Here is a 17,174-nt window from a genome sequence, read left to right on the forward strand (position 1 = left end):
AGACCCAAAATGAACTAGAAGGGGAGTTGGAAAAATAGGAATGTTGTCTATAGTTTTTAAATACTAAATGCATTAAAATTTCCAGTGACAAACGACTATTTCAATGTAATTTCTTCCTGATACAGAAACAATTCCTGATACCTACCCTTCTGACAGAAAATATTAGACTTTTTCTTCACATTCAATTTGTTCACTTCCTTTCTTTTTTGAGACACAGTCTCACTCTGTCACCCAGGCTGGATGGAGTGCAATGGCATAATCTCAGCCCACTGCAACCTCTGGCTCCCAGGTTTAAGCGATTCTCATGCCTCAGCCTACCAAGTGGCTGGAATTACAGGTGTGTGCACCACGCGCAGCTCATTTCTGTCTTTTTAGTAGAGATAGGGTTTTGCCATGTTGGCCAGGCTGGTCTTGAACTCCTAACTTCAAGTGAGCCACCCACCTCAGACTCCCAAAGTGCTGAGATTACAGGTGTGAGCCACCATGCCTGGCCCTGTTTTCTTTAAACACTAGTTCTGCACATAGCATTAAAGAGAAATCTCAGAAAAAATAAAGTCTATCATAGTGACTGTATCACTAAGAGAAGATGAAGCAGAATATGAAAAAATAAAATTTACTGTTTATTTCTTTGTTACACAAAGAAAATTAAAGGTGGTCCAAAACATCTTAGTCCATCTCCTATGTCCTTTTGGCCATAATTACACACACAATAATGGCAAGCTAGATTAAGAGTCTAGCTCAGGGTCAAGTTTTTCCACTTTAATGACTATCTCCGGAGCGAAAGCAGCAGCACCAGCTTGTTGGTTCTCTGTCTCTGACTCCGACAACACTTCTTCCTTTATTTTTACAGGCTTATTACTGGCCTCCTCCTCTTCATCTGAAGACTCATCGAGCTCCCATTCATCATCTATGTCCATTTCAAATACTCTCACATGACGAAGATTTGAGCTTAACTAAAAAAGAAAGGCCATAAAAGCACTTTTAAATTAATAGCTTAAGTAACATATCATATATAAGGAATTAGAAATCAGAAGTCTGAATCAAAGAATGGTTTTATAGGAAAGACATTCCCATCAATTTACAACAAAATCAATAAACTCAGCCTTCATTTTGTATAAAAAGGTCTCCACATAACAACAGTGGCAATTTCGTGAGATTAAAATCTAGAATTATTATTAACTGCTTAGTAAGCTTTATTAGAACGAGAGAACTGAAGAGCTAAGTCCACATGACCATAATCAATACAAGCTATAAATCACAGCAAAAATATTTCCACAAAAGGACCTTACATGTCATGTATTTGATGAAAGTTCCAAAGAAGCAATGTTACTTCTTATAATTTCTTAGTTGCTTAACGATCTGTAAACACTTACCACACAGGATACTTTTCGAAAACCATTCCCAGCAACATACTGTGCTTTCATACTTTCCAGTAATCTCCAATGCTTCTCGAAATGCATGGTACGGGTGGGAATAGCACTACATTGTTCATCTAGCCTAAAGAGGGAAAAAACCCACCCAGGAATGAAAAGGGGATCTTCTCCTCCCTCGTTTACTACAGGTGGTATTAGGGTCAATTATGGCTTTGACTTCTACTCATACTTCTACTTCCAATATAATTTCAGCAACTGTTGTATTAGAAAAAGAGCTGTGATATAATATTCTATAAAAATTCCATATTCTATATTCTGGCTGGGCACAGTGGCTCATGCCTGGAATCTCAGCACTTTGCGATGCCAAGGTGGGAGGACTGCTTGAGTCCAGGAGTTCAAGGCCGGCCTGGGCAACAGAGTGAGACTCCATCTCTGTAAAAAATAAAATTAGCCAGACAAGGTGGCACATGCCTGTAGTCCCAGCTATGAAAGGCTGAGGCAGGAGGGTCACTTGAGCCCATGAGTTTGAGGCTGCAATGAGCTATGATTGCATCACTGCACTCCAACCTGGGTGACAGAGAGAAGCTCTGTTTCAAAAAAAAAAAAGAAAATACTGCAATTCCAAATAGGCAGAATATCATTTTAGCAAGGTTTCTGACTCCCTTTCAAGGAAAGCAAATGGATACATTTTTAAATTAGAGATCTGCTTACTTAAGTCTCAGTCAATTAAAGCCATCTCTTGGAATTGACAGTATACTTCCCACATGGGTACTGAGGTCTTAATTCTGGAAGGAAAATACTGAAGGCAAATCAAAAATAACTAATTCCAACCAACTAGGGTTAATGCTATCCTTGAAAACGTAACTAAAAGAAGTCCCATTCTCCACTCCAAATAATTCCCCACCTTGATTCCAGCAAATACTTCCTGATTTACTAGTAAAGCAAAGGGATAAAAAAAGCTATTAAGGCCAGCATATTTTGAATGAAAAATTGGAGCATTTCTGCTCAGCTACCTCTGTGGTTACCCCTAGTAATGAAATAATCATTATCTAGTAAACCTGAAAGGTTGGAATTTATAATGTGAATTAAAAAATATTTAACTGTAATATCAAAAAGACAATTTTACTAGTTACCTTGTAGAGTAAGTCCCAGTGAACTGATATTCTGCAGAATCTTCACTGTTATATACTAAAGACAATGGCAGCTGGACCAAGAGTCTATCTCTTCCTTCACGTCCTACAGTGTCTTTAAGAACTACTGTTACAGTTTCATCATCATAAAACTGTGCATCTAAACAACTGTAGATGCTAGAATTAAAATAAGTTTTGTTATATAAAAGATGATCATGACTACTGAGAAAATGCTGTATGCATGTCATACTGGCAGCAAGCAGAAAAAAATTTAAAAATTAAGTGACATTCTGTACAGTAACATGTAAAATATACCATTGGTTTGTATTAAAATCAGTTACTTTTTGTACTGATTATTCACATATATAACCAAATCTTAAAAATGGGTAATCATGACCCCCCAAAATCTGTGAAGTTGTTTCAGTTCTAGAAAACCCCTGGCCATCGATGGTTAGGCCTTAAGCCTGTAGAAATTCTATGAATGACACCTTATATACACATTCAGCAAACAGAGTTGACTAGACTGAGAAATAAAAATAAGATACTACACATGAAAAATAGGCACAGCAACTCCAAAGACTTTATCATAAAAAAACTTCTTTTATGTGAGGAAACAAGTGAGAAAAAGATCAACCTATGATTAGTCACTTCTTTCCCTTGCGAAGCCTCAGGGATGGCTTAGGTACTGTTACCCTTTTGAATCCTAAGAAAATCTCCCATCACTGAGAATGGCATCACCTCATTATTTTTTTGGTCATAACAAGAACTTCAGCCCCGCAGGCCATCTGCCCACGGGAACCACATTACTTTCTTTGCTAACAGGGAGCTCGGGAGTAATTATACGAAACCATATGATATAAACTGCAGGGCAGTAAGGTTCTATTCAATCGCAAGTCAAATCATTCTCTATGGATAAATACACAAAGAATCCTGCCCTCAATGTGGGAAGTGACAAAGCCCTTTTACCTATATTATCACCGTAACTGAGTCTGGCCCTATTCCTAAATATATACACACATCACCCAAACAAGACTCAAGACTTACCTTCTTCTGACTTTTTCCGTTGTGGCATATGTAAAGCTCCCAAATTTAATAGCAATTAGTCCACTACTCACAGATCTCCAAGAAAGAAGGGGGGAAAAAAAAGACTCTGTGGAACAACCTGGATAGTCAATAATCTAAACACTTAAAAGAACATGATTGTCAGGGTCAGTACATTTACTTCTCTAGAACACTGAGAACTGGTTTAAACGCCTAGATAGATAAACCAACTTGGTTTAAAATCATACAGTCACCAAAGCAAATAGATATAGCCAAAGACATTTGGAATAGAAATAACCAAATTCTTTCTTTTTGGTTACATCTTAGTCTCAACATTTTCTTCAAATTCGGATTTAAAACCATTTTTAAGATACCAATGGAATTCTAAATATGATTTATTTTTCAGAACTTCTACTCTGAATTTCAGAGTAAGTCTCTGTTAGGCAAGGCCTCTTGTTTAATGAAAAGCATACTTAACCCTAGGCAAAAATCATTTCTATAAGGCAGCCACTTTTAGAAGTTTTTAACTACTAAAAAGTTAAAACTTCTTTAACTTTTAACTTTCTATAAGCTTTTAACTTCTAAAAAATGAGATATAATATCCTGAGCTGTCATATTTTTCCTAACTCTAAAAAAAAGTCCTACATACAATGATTATATGCCAATAAAAATTAAATATCTAGAACAAGATCATATAACTTCCTAATTCAGTGTTACTCTTAATGACATGAAAACTAACAATTAAATGACAAATCTAAAAGTCACAAGGTAGTTTAAAATCTGAAATGCTGGAAGGCTGTATGCTTTATTCTTAAAAATAATAAACTCTTCTGATTCAAACTTCAGATTAATACTTACTGGGAAATATCAGTATGTCTCCTTAAGATGCACATTTTATAAAGTGAATCTTCTAGAATAGTAAAAAGAAGATAATGTAGATTTGAAGTTTTATTATTCCACCTAAGAAAAAAAAATTGTCGTAATATTTTTTAACTATTGATGGATAAAACAAAATTGTACTGTTCACTCAAGATAGAAAAGAAATATACTTACAGAAAAGGAAATTTGAACAATCTACGTGTAGAATCCTCACTAAAATAAAAGGGAAAAAGAAATGAGAAAAATTTAAATTGGCTGCTGAATTATACCACCCAATAGGTAAACAGAATTACCTTCTGGTATCTCTATACAATGGAATACAGATTGCTTGATTCATCGATTTTCCAATTACATCCTATATAAAATAAGATTTTAAAATATAATTAGAGCATTAATATGCACACAGATAACTCTACAGAAAGTGACTGACCATCACTGTTCGAATGTAGTAAAAAATCACCTATATCACCAAACCTTGTACATAAAAAACTTTAATGACTATTGTAACAGTAGGGAAAAAGAGAGAAAATTCTGAGCTAAAAAAGACGTTGATGCTAAGCACATGGCAGGTTTAAGATCACCTCCCTCTGGTCTCATAACAACCATTCATTCACATCCTTCAGTAGTAAACAGAGACACATCAGCTCTGTAACTAAGACTGTTTACAATGAATTTCTTCTGGGAACAAATAAAATACTCAAGATGTCAACACCTTTAGTAATCTTTATACACACACACACACACACGTGTGTGTAAGAAACTTAAGTTGGAGTATTAGGTTGAACCATATGAAATTGTTATTTTTCTTAACCAAAAACAGTTGAGTATCAACATTTTCATAGTTCATTCTAAAAATTAAGATCGTTTACATAAGTGAGCCACATACTGTAGACACTATTGCTCCTACATAAAGACATGCATTTCTGTTAAACTTACTGCTGGCTTTTGCAAACACTGATCAATAATATTCTCCATCCGCCTTTTCACAAAATGCAATGATTTTCGAGGATAATAAGGAAACAGCAAAGGACTTTCTGGTTTCAAACAAAAAGAAACAAAAATAAAAGAAGCTATAGCAAACTTATAATTAGAAGAAAATAATCTAACATTAGAGCCAGTCTGCACAGTTTATCTCAAGGTAGAATTTCCACTGACCACTTCATTGGATTTTCACACAACCTCATTAAAAATGACCATGGCCTTCTGCCTTTCATTAATCCCCACTGACAGCTCACTAAAAACAATCTCTCTCACTACAAGCTTAGACTCACCAAAATCCAACTGTAGGTCTCTGCTGGCTCTAAGAAGAAAGGAATGATTTGGGAACCATCAAATATATGATGAAATACAGTTCATTCTTCTATTCTTTGCCACAGTGAAACGACAACAGCAGTCCAGTACTGCTCAGTACTGTTTTTTAAGAGTCTCAAAAACAAGAGACTGGAAACTAGCTCTATATAAATAAGCTCTTACTTTTTAAAAGGTTACTTTATCAGGAGAAAGTAATATATAATTTAGCACTTACCCCTGCTGTGCTAGGTTTCTAAAATACGTTTTTTTTTTTTATTGCTTACAATAGCCACATGAAGTAAACACCATATTCTCCAATTTACAGAAGAAGAAAAAAAAAAAAATGAAGCTCAACAGGTTTAGGCAATTGCCCAGTGTGAAAATAACTAAGTATCTAGATCTATCAATCAAACCCAAGTCTGACTCTAATGCCCACCCTCTTCCACTGTGCTTTGTAGGCCTTCCCTTAAAGTCATGCTGGATAAAATGAATTATAATCACATTAACATTTTAAGTTCTCAAAGTGACAGATGCTATGGTATCACAGAAAGACACTGATCTTTGTTTCCAGTTCCTAGAACAGAGCTTCCAAAACCCTTGGAATTTCCTGAGTGATAAAGGTGACAGGAACATTTTGTTTTTTTTTTTTAAGACAGAGTCTCATTCTGTTGCCCAGGCTGGAGTGCAATGGTGCAATCTCAGCTCACTGAAACCTCTGCCTCCCGGATTCAAGCGATTCTCCTGTCTCAGCCTCCCGAGTAAAGGGACTACAGGTGCATACCACCACACCCAGCTAATTTTTAGTAGAGACAGGGTTTCACCATGTTGCTCAGGTCTGGAACTCCTGATCTCAAGTGATCTGTCCACCTCACCCTCCCAAAGTGCTAGGACTACCATGTTTTGTTTTAATGAAGCAACTCTTGGCTGGCACCTAGACAGCTTTAGGATAGGGGCTGGCCATCCAAAAGACCAAGCCTTGATTAGAAGTTTGGAACTTTCAGCTCCACCTGCCGGCCTCCAGGGAGGAGAGAGGGGCTTGGAGGTTGAGTTCAATCACCAATGGTCAATGACTTCATCAATCATGACTACATAATGAAACCTCCATAAATACACTGGGACAATGAGGTTCAGAGAACTTTCTCGGTGGTGAATATGTCCAGGTGCTGGGAGAGCATGGAAGCTCTGCACCTTTCCCTCTATACCCTGCCTGATACAGCACTTCTATGTGGCTGTTCCTGAGTCACATTCTTTACAACACACTGGTAAACAAAAATTAAATGTTTCCCTGAGTTTTGTGAGTCATTCTAGCAAAATTATCCAACCTGGAAGGGAGGAAGGTTCTGGGAACTCTTGACCTTATAGCCAAGTCTGACAACAAGCATGGCTACCCAAGAGATGTGGGTGATCTAGAGACCTGACATCTGACTCGAGGGCAGTCTTCTGGGACTGCACCCTTATCCTGTGAGGTCTGCACTGTCTGTAATTAGTGTTGGGATTGAATTGTAGGACACCCCATTGGTGTCAAAATTGGTTGGTGTCAGGAGGAAAAAAATTTCTCTCATTTTGTTGTCAGAAACACTGAGTAAAAACCACTCAGACGCAAAGCTACAGACTGCTTCTGTGCTAAGTGCCGGGCCATTAGTCTGAGTGCTTATGCAGATTAATTTATTTAATCTCCACATCAGTTTTTTGAGGGAGGCATTATTACCATCTTCTCTTCTTTTTACAGATGAGAAACTATGGCACAGGGAGGTTAGGCAACTTGCTCTCAGCCGCATTACTAGGAAGCAGTAGACCAGATTCCAACCCAGACAATCCAGCTTCCAGAGCACCAACTTTTACCCATTACACAATACTGACCCATGTACCCTAAAGAAAGTACACAGATCAAGTATTTAGCACTTGATTTTTGCAGTGTAAGAAAACAGTTGCACTGATATTTCCTCACTGGAATTCATTATGGAACTCAATAGTGAGTTCCATTAGGTCTGTAGCTAAGATCAGGCCTTTCTTATCCAGACACATAAGATGTAGGGGGAAAAAAAGAGGGTAGGACCTATTTTCAGCCTGGCAAAGTTCCCTAGATCAATAATAGCCAAAACAGCAACAGGGTCCAGGTGCCACTACTCTTGACACACCGCCACTGCCCTCCACAGACATCCTGCCTTATTCCCTGGGCATCCTGATTAAATACAGTAAATGAGTAGCATCTCCTGTACTTGTATCCTCCCTCCATTCAATAGCCAACTTGCACCAATGCATCTCCCTACTGACCTGAAGACTCTCCGGCAATACAAAATAGGTTCTGCTTTGAAAAAGAATTTGGACCATATGCAAAGTTCTGGGCATCAAAGAATTCTTTCCCTCATTCATTCATTCATTCATTCACAGAAGCAGCAACCAAATAGAAGTGGCAGAAATTACTATAGGTTGAGTTTCACTTATCCAAAATGTTTAGGTCCGGAAGTGTTTTGGATTTTTTTGGAATTTGGAGTATTTGCATATACATAATGAGATATCTTGGGGATGGAACTCAAGTCTAAACATGAAATTCACTTATGCTTCATGTACATCTTGTACAATATAATTAACAATTCTGTGCTTGAAACAAAGTCTTGACTGCACTTTGACTGGGACCCATCATATGAGGTCAGGTAGGGAATTTTCCATGTGTGATGTCATGTTGGTGCTCAAGAAGTTTTAGATTTTGGATTTTTGGATTAAGATGCTCAACCTGTACTGCTAGTCTAGTTAAAACCTCAGGCTTTCACATGAACAGAATCCTAGCTCCATCACTAACCAGCTTGTGTGATCCCGGGCTTCTCTAACCACCTGTGTCCTCATTAGTAAACGGGGATACTAAGTAGCTACCCACAGAATCCTGTGAAGACTGAAGCAGGTATTGTGTGTATATACGGCAGACTAAGCAACCCATACATGTTAGTTACTACCTTAAAGATCTAAGAAATTGCTAAATCTGGTCAGATTCTTCTTTCAGACAGCAAAGAAATACAAGATTTAAAATATTTTCATCTAAAATAGTAAGATGTGCTGGCATATTTAATGGTTGCTATTATGTGCTGCATCCCTCATAATGCTGGATAGCTTTACTGTATTAACATTCTGACATCCTAGAAAATGAAAGGCATAACAGTACACATGCGCGCGCGGGCGCGCGCGCGCACACACACACACACACACACACACACACACACACGAAACTACAACCCGACAATACAGTTGAGCATCACTGTACTTTTAGAAGATAATAAACTGGAATTGGTAAAAAAGACTTTTCTCACTATTTGGCTCTATAGTTTCTCCTCAAAATCCTATTTTTTACAGGGTGCAAAACACTTAAATAAGAATACTTAGGAATAAGCAATCTTGCTACAGCATAGTTAACTTCAGAGTGTCTATCTATCATGATGATGTCATACACGATTGGTTATTTTGCTGTTCCTATAATTAAATAAAAATAAGTCTAATAAACTTAGATAAGTGTTCAGCAAGTTTTCAGCAAAACTGTTAGCAGAACTATTCAAGATCTAGTCTTAAATAAAAATAAACATGGCCCAAATCTGGTTGGTTCATGAAATACCTTTAAGGTGGCTGCTATTTTGAAGGAAGTCATACCACTGGTTTCCTTCTGTGTTAGGGGGTGACACAAGATCATCATCTTCATCTTTCAAGTACTAGAAATACAGAATTAGAAATTTAAGTTTATTTCTAATAAACTTATTTCCCTTCCATACTAGAAGGAAAAATGGAAAAAGAAAAAAAGTAAAAAACAAAAAAAAAGTTAAGTTTAGTAAATTGAAGAATTGCGGTCTAAAATCTGTTTATATTTAACACTTTCTAATTTAACAAGCTACTTTGTTTTCCTGCCAAGTCCTCTGAAAGTGCATTACTATTATTCTAAGTGAGGTAGCCAAAATCTGCTATGTGTATGTGGCAGAATTAAGCCAGCCATAAATGTTACCTAGCTACTATCTTAAAAATTAAAGAAATTGCTAAACAGTCTGTAGTTGGTTTAGTCAAGCAACTAAACAAACTGCAATATATTAAGATTACTATGTTGTAGATGTAGAGAACACAAATCAAACTTAAATTGTGTTTCTTTTTCATGAACATATTTTAGTTGTATATATGCAAGTTATTAATTAGTTTCATAAGTTATCAACTGTCAATATACTGTCAATATACTCTATGGCAGTTGTTCTCCAAATGAGGTCTACAGGCCCCTGGGAATCCCCAAGATGCTTTTGGGGATCCACAAAGTCAATACTAGTTTTATAAAAATGTAGATGTCACCTGCCCTTTACACTGGGCTAACATCTGCACTGATGGTGGGGAAAACTGTGTCTCAGCCAAGAATCACAGTAGCGGTTCCAAATCATACCAGCAGTCACTGTATTCTTTTTCTGTCACATACTCATACTTTCATTTATCTTTAACGAAGTCATTAAATTATTATTTTATTTATGAAAATAAAGTTGAACTTTATTTTCAACTTTTGAGTACAAATCTTTACTATTCTGTGTGACAGAACTGAGAGTTATACATAGGCACTTTTGCTACACAAAAACATGGTGGTTATCTTGAGGAAAAGCACTTATGTTAAAAGCAAAAATAGGCTGGGCACGGTGGTTCAGGCCTGTAATCCCCGCACTTTAGGAGGCCATGGCAGGCGTATCACTTGAGCCTAGGAGCTCAAGACCAGCCTGGGCAACATGCCGGGTCTCTACGAAATAAAGACAAAAATTAGCCAGGCATAGTGGTATGTGCTACATTGTAGCCCCAGCTACAAGAGGCCAGTGGGAGAGGTGGAAGCTGCAGTGAGCCATGATTGCACCACTGTACTCAGAGGAAATACCCTGTCTAAAAAAAAAAAAAAAGAATTTTTTTTTTTTTTTGGAAAACCTGCATCTGCCCCTGTGTGCTTCACAACACAAAGACTTTTCTGATTAAATTGGTGGTGCTATTTATAGGTGGCAGCATTTAGAACAGCTGCATTACTCAGGGAACCAATATTTCCAAAATGACCAAAGCATGTTACAAAATTATGCATGGGCAAAAGATCCGTTCAAAGTGCGAGGGAGATGAATGAATTTTAATGTAAACAACGTTCACTGATGCAACCTTAGATTCCACGCTGAAACGAACCTTTAAGATATTATCACTTGTCCAGATTTGATGTAATAAAGCAAAGTCGCAATTATCTGAAAAAGCTAATAGAATACTTCTCCCTTTTCATATACACACCTGTGTGAGGCCAGACTTTTTCATATACACTGATACTATAGAAACAACATATCAAAACAAACTGAAAGTAGCAGCAGATATGAGAATCCACCTGTTTTCTATTAGGCTGGACATCAAAGAGGTTTGCAAGAATATGAAACATTACCACTCTTCACTAAATTATTTTTATTTTGTAAAATATCCTTTTTCACTAAAAGTATTTATATTAACATGTAACAGTAAGTGGGTATATTCTTTTTGTTTTCTTCTTTTTCTTTTCAGACTGAGTCTCACTCTGTTGCCCAGGCTGGAGTGCAGTGATGCAATCTTGGCTCACTGCAACCTCCGCCTCCTGGGTTCAAGTGATTCTCATGCCTCAGCCTCTCGAGTAGCTGGCAAGTAGCTGGGATTACAAGTGTGAGCTTCAATGCCCGGCTGTTATATTCTATTTTTGAGTGAATTAAGGAATAATTTTTTATTATGTTTAATTTTTAATACCTAATAATGCCTATCAGCAATAGATAACTTGCATAAACAAAAGCTCTTTTCTAGTCCTCAATAATTTTTTTTTTGAGACGTAGTCTTGTTCTGTCGCCCAGGGTGGAGTGCAGTGGCTTCATCTTGGCTCACTGAAACCTGCGCCTTCTGGGTTCAAGTGATTCTCCTGCCTCAGCCTCCCAAGTAGCTGGGATTACAGGTGTGCACCACCACACCCAGCTAGTTTTTGTATTTTTAGTCCTCGATAATTTTTAAGAATGTAAAAGGGTTCTCAAATCAAAATGTTTCAAAACTGCTGCTCTTTGGTAATTTTACTAAAAGGGCAGAGCTCCTGTATTACTTGGTATCGTGTTACTTTCCAGAAACTTTGGATAACAAAGACGAACACTGCTAAGGTTTTAAAATGAGTTCAAAGCCCATACCTGACCAACTCTTTCAACGTTGAAGTATTTTCCTTTTCGATTATAAAGGTCTGGAGCCTGGAAAAAATAAACACAGTTTAATTCTTAAGTCAACTCACAAAGAAAAATATCTTAAATTTAAACCCCAAACTTTCCTTTTCAAGAGAGCTGTGAGTGGCAGTTATTATTTTCTTTTGTAGATTATAAGACACACAAACAAAAGTCTGGTTTATTGACTATGTTTAGAAACATAATTAGTTCAACAGTTTAAAAAAAGTAATTGCTATGGACTTCAATTAAATTGGGTTAAATTTAATTATGTCTCGTCATTACCCAGGTTTACTACAATTTTTTTTAAACTGCATTACGGAAATATCAACTTCTTACCTCATTGAAATGTTCAGTAAGAAATTCAGCAACAAATGTGATATCTTTCTGAGTCATCTATCAACAAAAGGAACAAAAAGAAAACAAATCAAGATAAAAGAAAGCTGCTCAATAAAAGAAATGGTACATAATAATAAATGTGACATTTTCACCATCTACTAAAGGCCATGGGAAAACCGGCTAACTTCTTTCAAAGAAATATAGATTATGCGACTGTGAAAATATGAACGTCTGGGGTTCCAAGAATGTAATTAAACATGTGAACTCATCTTCCAATCAGTTAATCCAATAGTTACAAAACTCTTTATGGCCTAAGGTTATTTATTATTTCAGGCCTTGTGCTAAGACCACATGTGCTGAGGTTCCTCCTTTGGGAATGGGCACTGGACCCCAGATAAGATGTGTCACCCTTAGTTAAGGGCTACAGGCAAACAGTGCTGTCTGCTTCAGTGCAGGCCCCTGCTTCTTGTGATGACCTGCATTTATCCCAATTTAGTTCTTCAGCCCTCAGAAAATTATACCTTAGGATCCCTTCCAACAACTGACATATTTTACCTCCCAAAATAAAGCTAACAGTGATGTCAGAAAAACAACTATTGTGAAACTTTCCTGGTTTGCAAGGCCAGTCCCCCACAGTGCAAAAGATCTACTTAGCAAATGAGTTGTAGACAGTGGAGAATCCCTTTCTCATCTAGTTCACAAGCCTAATTTTAATGCTGTCCATTTTTTCAGGCTCAAAACTACCTAACCTATCTAAACAGTTTCAGCAGGGGTGAAGAAGAGTGAGCTGCAGGAATCAAGTGGAAATTCCGCCCTATTCTGTAAGACGTCCCTGGAAGGAGATTCCACCACCGCTTGTCATAGTCCTTACAGGAACCCTTCCTTTCTTTCTTAAGAAAGAAACTGTTGCTTACCAGACTTCAACACAGGGACTAATATCTAAGCAGCTGATTTCCAAGGAAAATAAGAAGCATTTAAAATTTAAGGAAGTCAAAGTAAGGAATACAAGAATGCTGTCTTACATGGATTATAAAACCTTATCCAAACATGAAGACTATAAATTTAGAAAGTCGTAATAAAGGTATTCTATGAGATGAAACAATACACAAAACATGCAAATTTCTTTTTTAAAAAGGTGGTGCTTAAGGGATCTAATGTCTACATCCTGACATCCTGTTAACTAATAACTGAAGAAGAGTACCAAAATGACCAGCACAGCTGAGTTCAAACAGGACAATGTGAACACTGTGAAAATGCACTAGTACATACTACCTTGTTCAGCTCGGGAAGCACATGGTCTTCTGTCATTCTCAACATTGCTGGAAATACAAAGTTAAAAAACTATCTTTAAAAGCAAACTACAAACATAATTTTAATTTTAAATACATTTCAAAGACAAGGTGTTTGACTGAACTAAATCTTCAATTTTACACAGCTTTTCACCAACAAAAACATTTTTCTTCTAAAAACTAAGGGGTGCCAGAACTTTAATTTGCTTCATATTTTCAGGTTCAAAATTGTTGGTCTAACCATTCTAAACTATTCTTTTTCTTCTTCAATTCAACCTGTTGCCTCTCCAGACAAATCTAACTGCTGTCTGGGCTAAGACTACGTGTGTAAGGATCCCTCCTTTTAACCTGGTGATGTTTCTGCTCTTAAAATCTGCAAGCCATCCTTTCCTCCAAAGTCTTACGATACCAAAGAAATCTGTTTATTTCCCTTGGTCTTTTCTGCTATGCACTCACAGTATATTTATGTACTTTTCTTTGATCTAGTATCTGTAGTTGACTTTGTCCTTTCACAGGATTGTCCTCCTCAGTACTATGTGTTTTGTATTATGTTCCACCTCAGTCAAGACAAAGTATGTTTCATGTACTTCTGCATGGTATTCGAACATGGTTCCTAATTGCAGTTGGTCAGTAACAAGCAAGTCAGAAGTACTTTTGCAAATACATAACTGTTTTTAATTAATTTAAACGTCTAAGTTATCTGAAAGGGGAGCTAAAATCTAGTTCCACTCATTCTTTCCATCCAAAAACACTACTTATTGAGCGTACCCTAGGTGCTAGCGATACATCAGTATAAAAGATATCCCTGCCTTCATGGAGATCACATTTTACAAAAAAGAAAACCAAGGTTATACAGCTACTGGGGACAGAGCCAGGATTACAAGTAGATCTCCACTTCTCCAATCCAGTGTGCTTTCTACAACATCCTGCTCTAATGAGAAGGACTGAGCGGTAAGTCATTTCTCTTCTAATCCTGATTCTTACTACAGTTAGAATGTGTAGTAAGGATAGACACTGCCTAAATTACATCCAATAATTATAAGTAAAACCAAACTACCTCTGCAAAAAAAAAAGACTTCTAAGTTCTCATTCAGTTTTAATATTATAATTTATTTTAATTAACAACATGGATCTTAAACAGGCCCGCCTGATAAGCACTCTGGTTCTTCATTCTGGTTAGTATTGGTACCGTTTTCAGAAACATCAAAAAGTATCAACATATGCAGATCACATTCAGTTTTTAAACAAAAGCAATTATGTTAGGTTGAAAAATATAAAGTCTGTTTTTACAATACTAGAACTGAAGATCTGGACATTTGTTTAAAGGATATCAGCACATTACAGGTAATTTACATTCTATTTTACTCTTTAGAGTGTCAACAAGTGCGAGATAAACTACATTAAAACTAAATTTTGCATATGCTGGAGGGAAATATATGCTGGATTATTTTAAGGATATTGAGAGTTCACAAAAATAGCAATATAAATGGACCTAAATAAAATATGCATATACTGCAGAGTGAATACAAAACATTTCATATCAAGTCAACAAATACTTATTAACTACCTGCCCAAATGTAAAGACACTGTGAAGATACAAAGACAGGCTATAAGTGGTCTGCATTCTATTTAGCTGGAGCATCAATACACAATAGAAGTGGTAATGGAAATGTTCTACTTCTATGCAGTCAATAACCATCTGTGGCTGCTGAGAACCTCAAATGTGGACAGTATGGCTAAGGAACCAAATATACAGTTGTACAGGATTTCAATCTACTTAAATAGCCACATGTGGCTAGTGGCTACCATAGTGGACAGTAGAGATCTAAAGATAGAAGAACAAATAATCAAACAGAAGATAAGCTACCCAAGGACAGAGACTCACATTTTTTTCTTTTTTACTTTTAAAATCTAGCACCTAACAGTGCCTGATACTTACAAAAATTTTTAAAAATGTTATTTTAACCTATGGAGACATTACAAAGTTAAAAAATGTGAACTATCAGTGAGCAAACAGGGATAACACGGGCTACAAGTTAGCTTTAATAGTTCTGTGAGGAATGCTTCCAGCACAGGGAAAAATGTTTAAGGTGATACATATTCCAATTATACTGATTTGATCTTTACAAATTATATGAATATATTAAATTATCACGAGTACTCCAAAAATGTGTATTTATTATATACTAATAAAAAAATAAATAAATATTTCTGTGGGGAGGTGGGTGTATGAATAAAGTAAGACTGGCCATGTGTTGATAACTGCTGAAGCTACGTGAAAGGTATAACAGGGATCATTATACAATTCTCTCAAAGTATTTGAAATTGTACTAGATTTATTGAAACTATCTAATACTCCTATAGTTTTTTTAAAGTATTAAAATAAAAATGCTTTACTCAACTTACCCACATACAGCCACCGAAAAAATGCTTTGAAGTTTTTCATACTACTGTCTATAACTCTAAAGAGATAAAAACAAAAAAATCAGAAATAAGATCATTATGTGGGGGGTTCATATATCACTGCTCAACTATCATGAAATATCATACTCCTTACTGTTCTATTTTATCCTATCCGGGTGACATTTAAGTCTTTAGAACAGCAGATGTTACAAATCGAACACATACCTAAAAATAAAATTTCAAAAAAGAAAACACTGATTCTAAAAATAAAGCAAATAACTTAGATTCTAACTGGTTACAACAGCCTTGCCACAAACTGTGTAACAGTCTTTCTTGTTATTCAGTAAAGCATGAACTCCTTTTCTAACTTTGCAAATAAAAGAAATCAGAAAAAAACAGTTTTCAGCATTATTCTCATTTTAAAAGAAAATACTCATTGGTCAGTAAGAAGAAAAAACATCAACTTCAACAGAAAACCATTATTACAAATTTGTGCTATGTCATTACCTCTGATATCAATGGACCATTATTTTTGGAAGCTGATTTTTTATTCTAACAATTGAGATCTCAAAAGTTGACTTTCCCTTGGCTTTACACAAATGTACCCCCAAAATTAAGTGTTATACATGGAAGTCATCTTCATGTTGATAAAACTGCTTCTGAAGAGAGAGATGGGTTATCGCTTTTTAAACTATCTCTTTAAGCTCACATGTGTAAGATAATTACTCTAGACAAAAACCTGTGCTTTTCATTCCCAAATCTCAAAGCCCTTTCCACGCATTAAGTTTCATAACACCACTGGAGAGGTAGGTCAGTATCATTAACCTTCTGGTACAAAGTAAAACGCCCGGAATAAAAGACTGAAACATCTCTTATGTTACTAAGCAATATAATCAAAACCCTCTTGCAGCAATGATAAAAGAAAGAAAAAAGTTCCTTTGTGCAGTATGTTCAACCCTATCCCAGGCCACCAGACCAACATCAAAATGCTCGATGCCTCAGTTTCTCCATCTGGAACCTGTAATAATTCTACTTACCTGAAAGAACAATAAGTTAAACTACCTTTCACTCATATGAGAAGTGATCACAGAAAGCATAATATTTCACATTTGCTCTCTGCAAATATGGTGAACCAAAAAATACTTCAAAACACAGGAAAAGCAATGCCATTTCTCCTTGTGTTTTTTCGTCTTCTGAGCACACACATCTACAGCCTCTACCTTCTAAAATACCATGAAA

The 17,174-nt window shown here is 36.3% G+C and overlaps 1 protein-coding gene across 4 annotated transcripts in view; it reads right to left on the reverse strand.

Annotated features, from left to right (window-relative positions):
• Positions 1–599: 599 nt before the first annotated feature.
• Positions 600–17,174, reverse strand: part of ANAPC4 (anaphase promoting complex subunit 4) — a 41,645-nt gene continuing 25,070 nt past the window's right edge. For 2 of the 4 annotated variants that reach the window (XM_030924123.1, XM_010362978.2), the window contains exons 17-29: positions 15,939–15,994; positions 13,513–13,562; positions 12,244–12,300; positions 11,878–11,934; positions 9,315–9,408; positions 5,360–5,457; positions 4,717–4,778; positions 4,598–4,636; positions 4,403–4,504; positions 3,548–3,622; positions 2,507–2,680; positions 1,374–1,497; positions 600–953 (exon numbers count right to left, since the gene is read on the reverse strand). In XM_030924123.1, coding sequence (XP_030779983.1) covers positions 726–953; positions 1,374–1,497; positions 2,507–2,680; positions 3,548–3,622; positions 4,403–4,504; positions 4,598–4,636; positions 4,717–4,778; positions 5,360–5,457; positions 9,315–9,408; positions 11,878–11,934; positions 12,244–12,300; positions 13,513–13,562; positions 15,939–15,994 — 1,216 coding nt within the window. In that variant the 3' untranslated portion in view covers positions 600–725. The remainder of the gene's footprint in view (positions 954–1,373; positions 1,498–2,506; positions 2,681–3,547; positions 3,623–4,402; positions 4,505–4,597; positions 4,637–4,716; positions 4,779–5,359; positions 5,458–9,314; positions 9,409–11,877; positions 11,935–12,243; positions 12,301–13,512; positions 13,563–15,938; positions 15,995–17,174) is intronic. The other 2 variants (XM_010362979.2, XM_030924134.1) reach the window with 2 other exon arrangements.

Source organism: Rhinopithecus roxellana, chromosome 2 (genome assembly GCF_007565055.1).
Source record: "Rhinopithecus roxellana isolate Shanxi Qingling chromosome 2, ASM756505v1, whole genome shotgun sequence".
Classification (NCBI taxonomy): Eukaryota; Metazoa; Chordata; class Mammalia; order Primates; family Cercopithecidae; genus Rhinopithecus; species Rhinopithecus roxellana.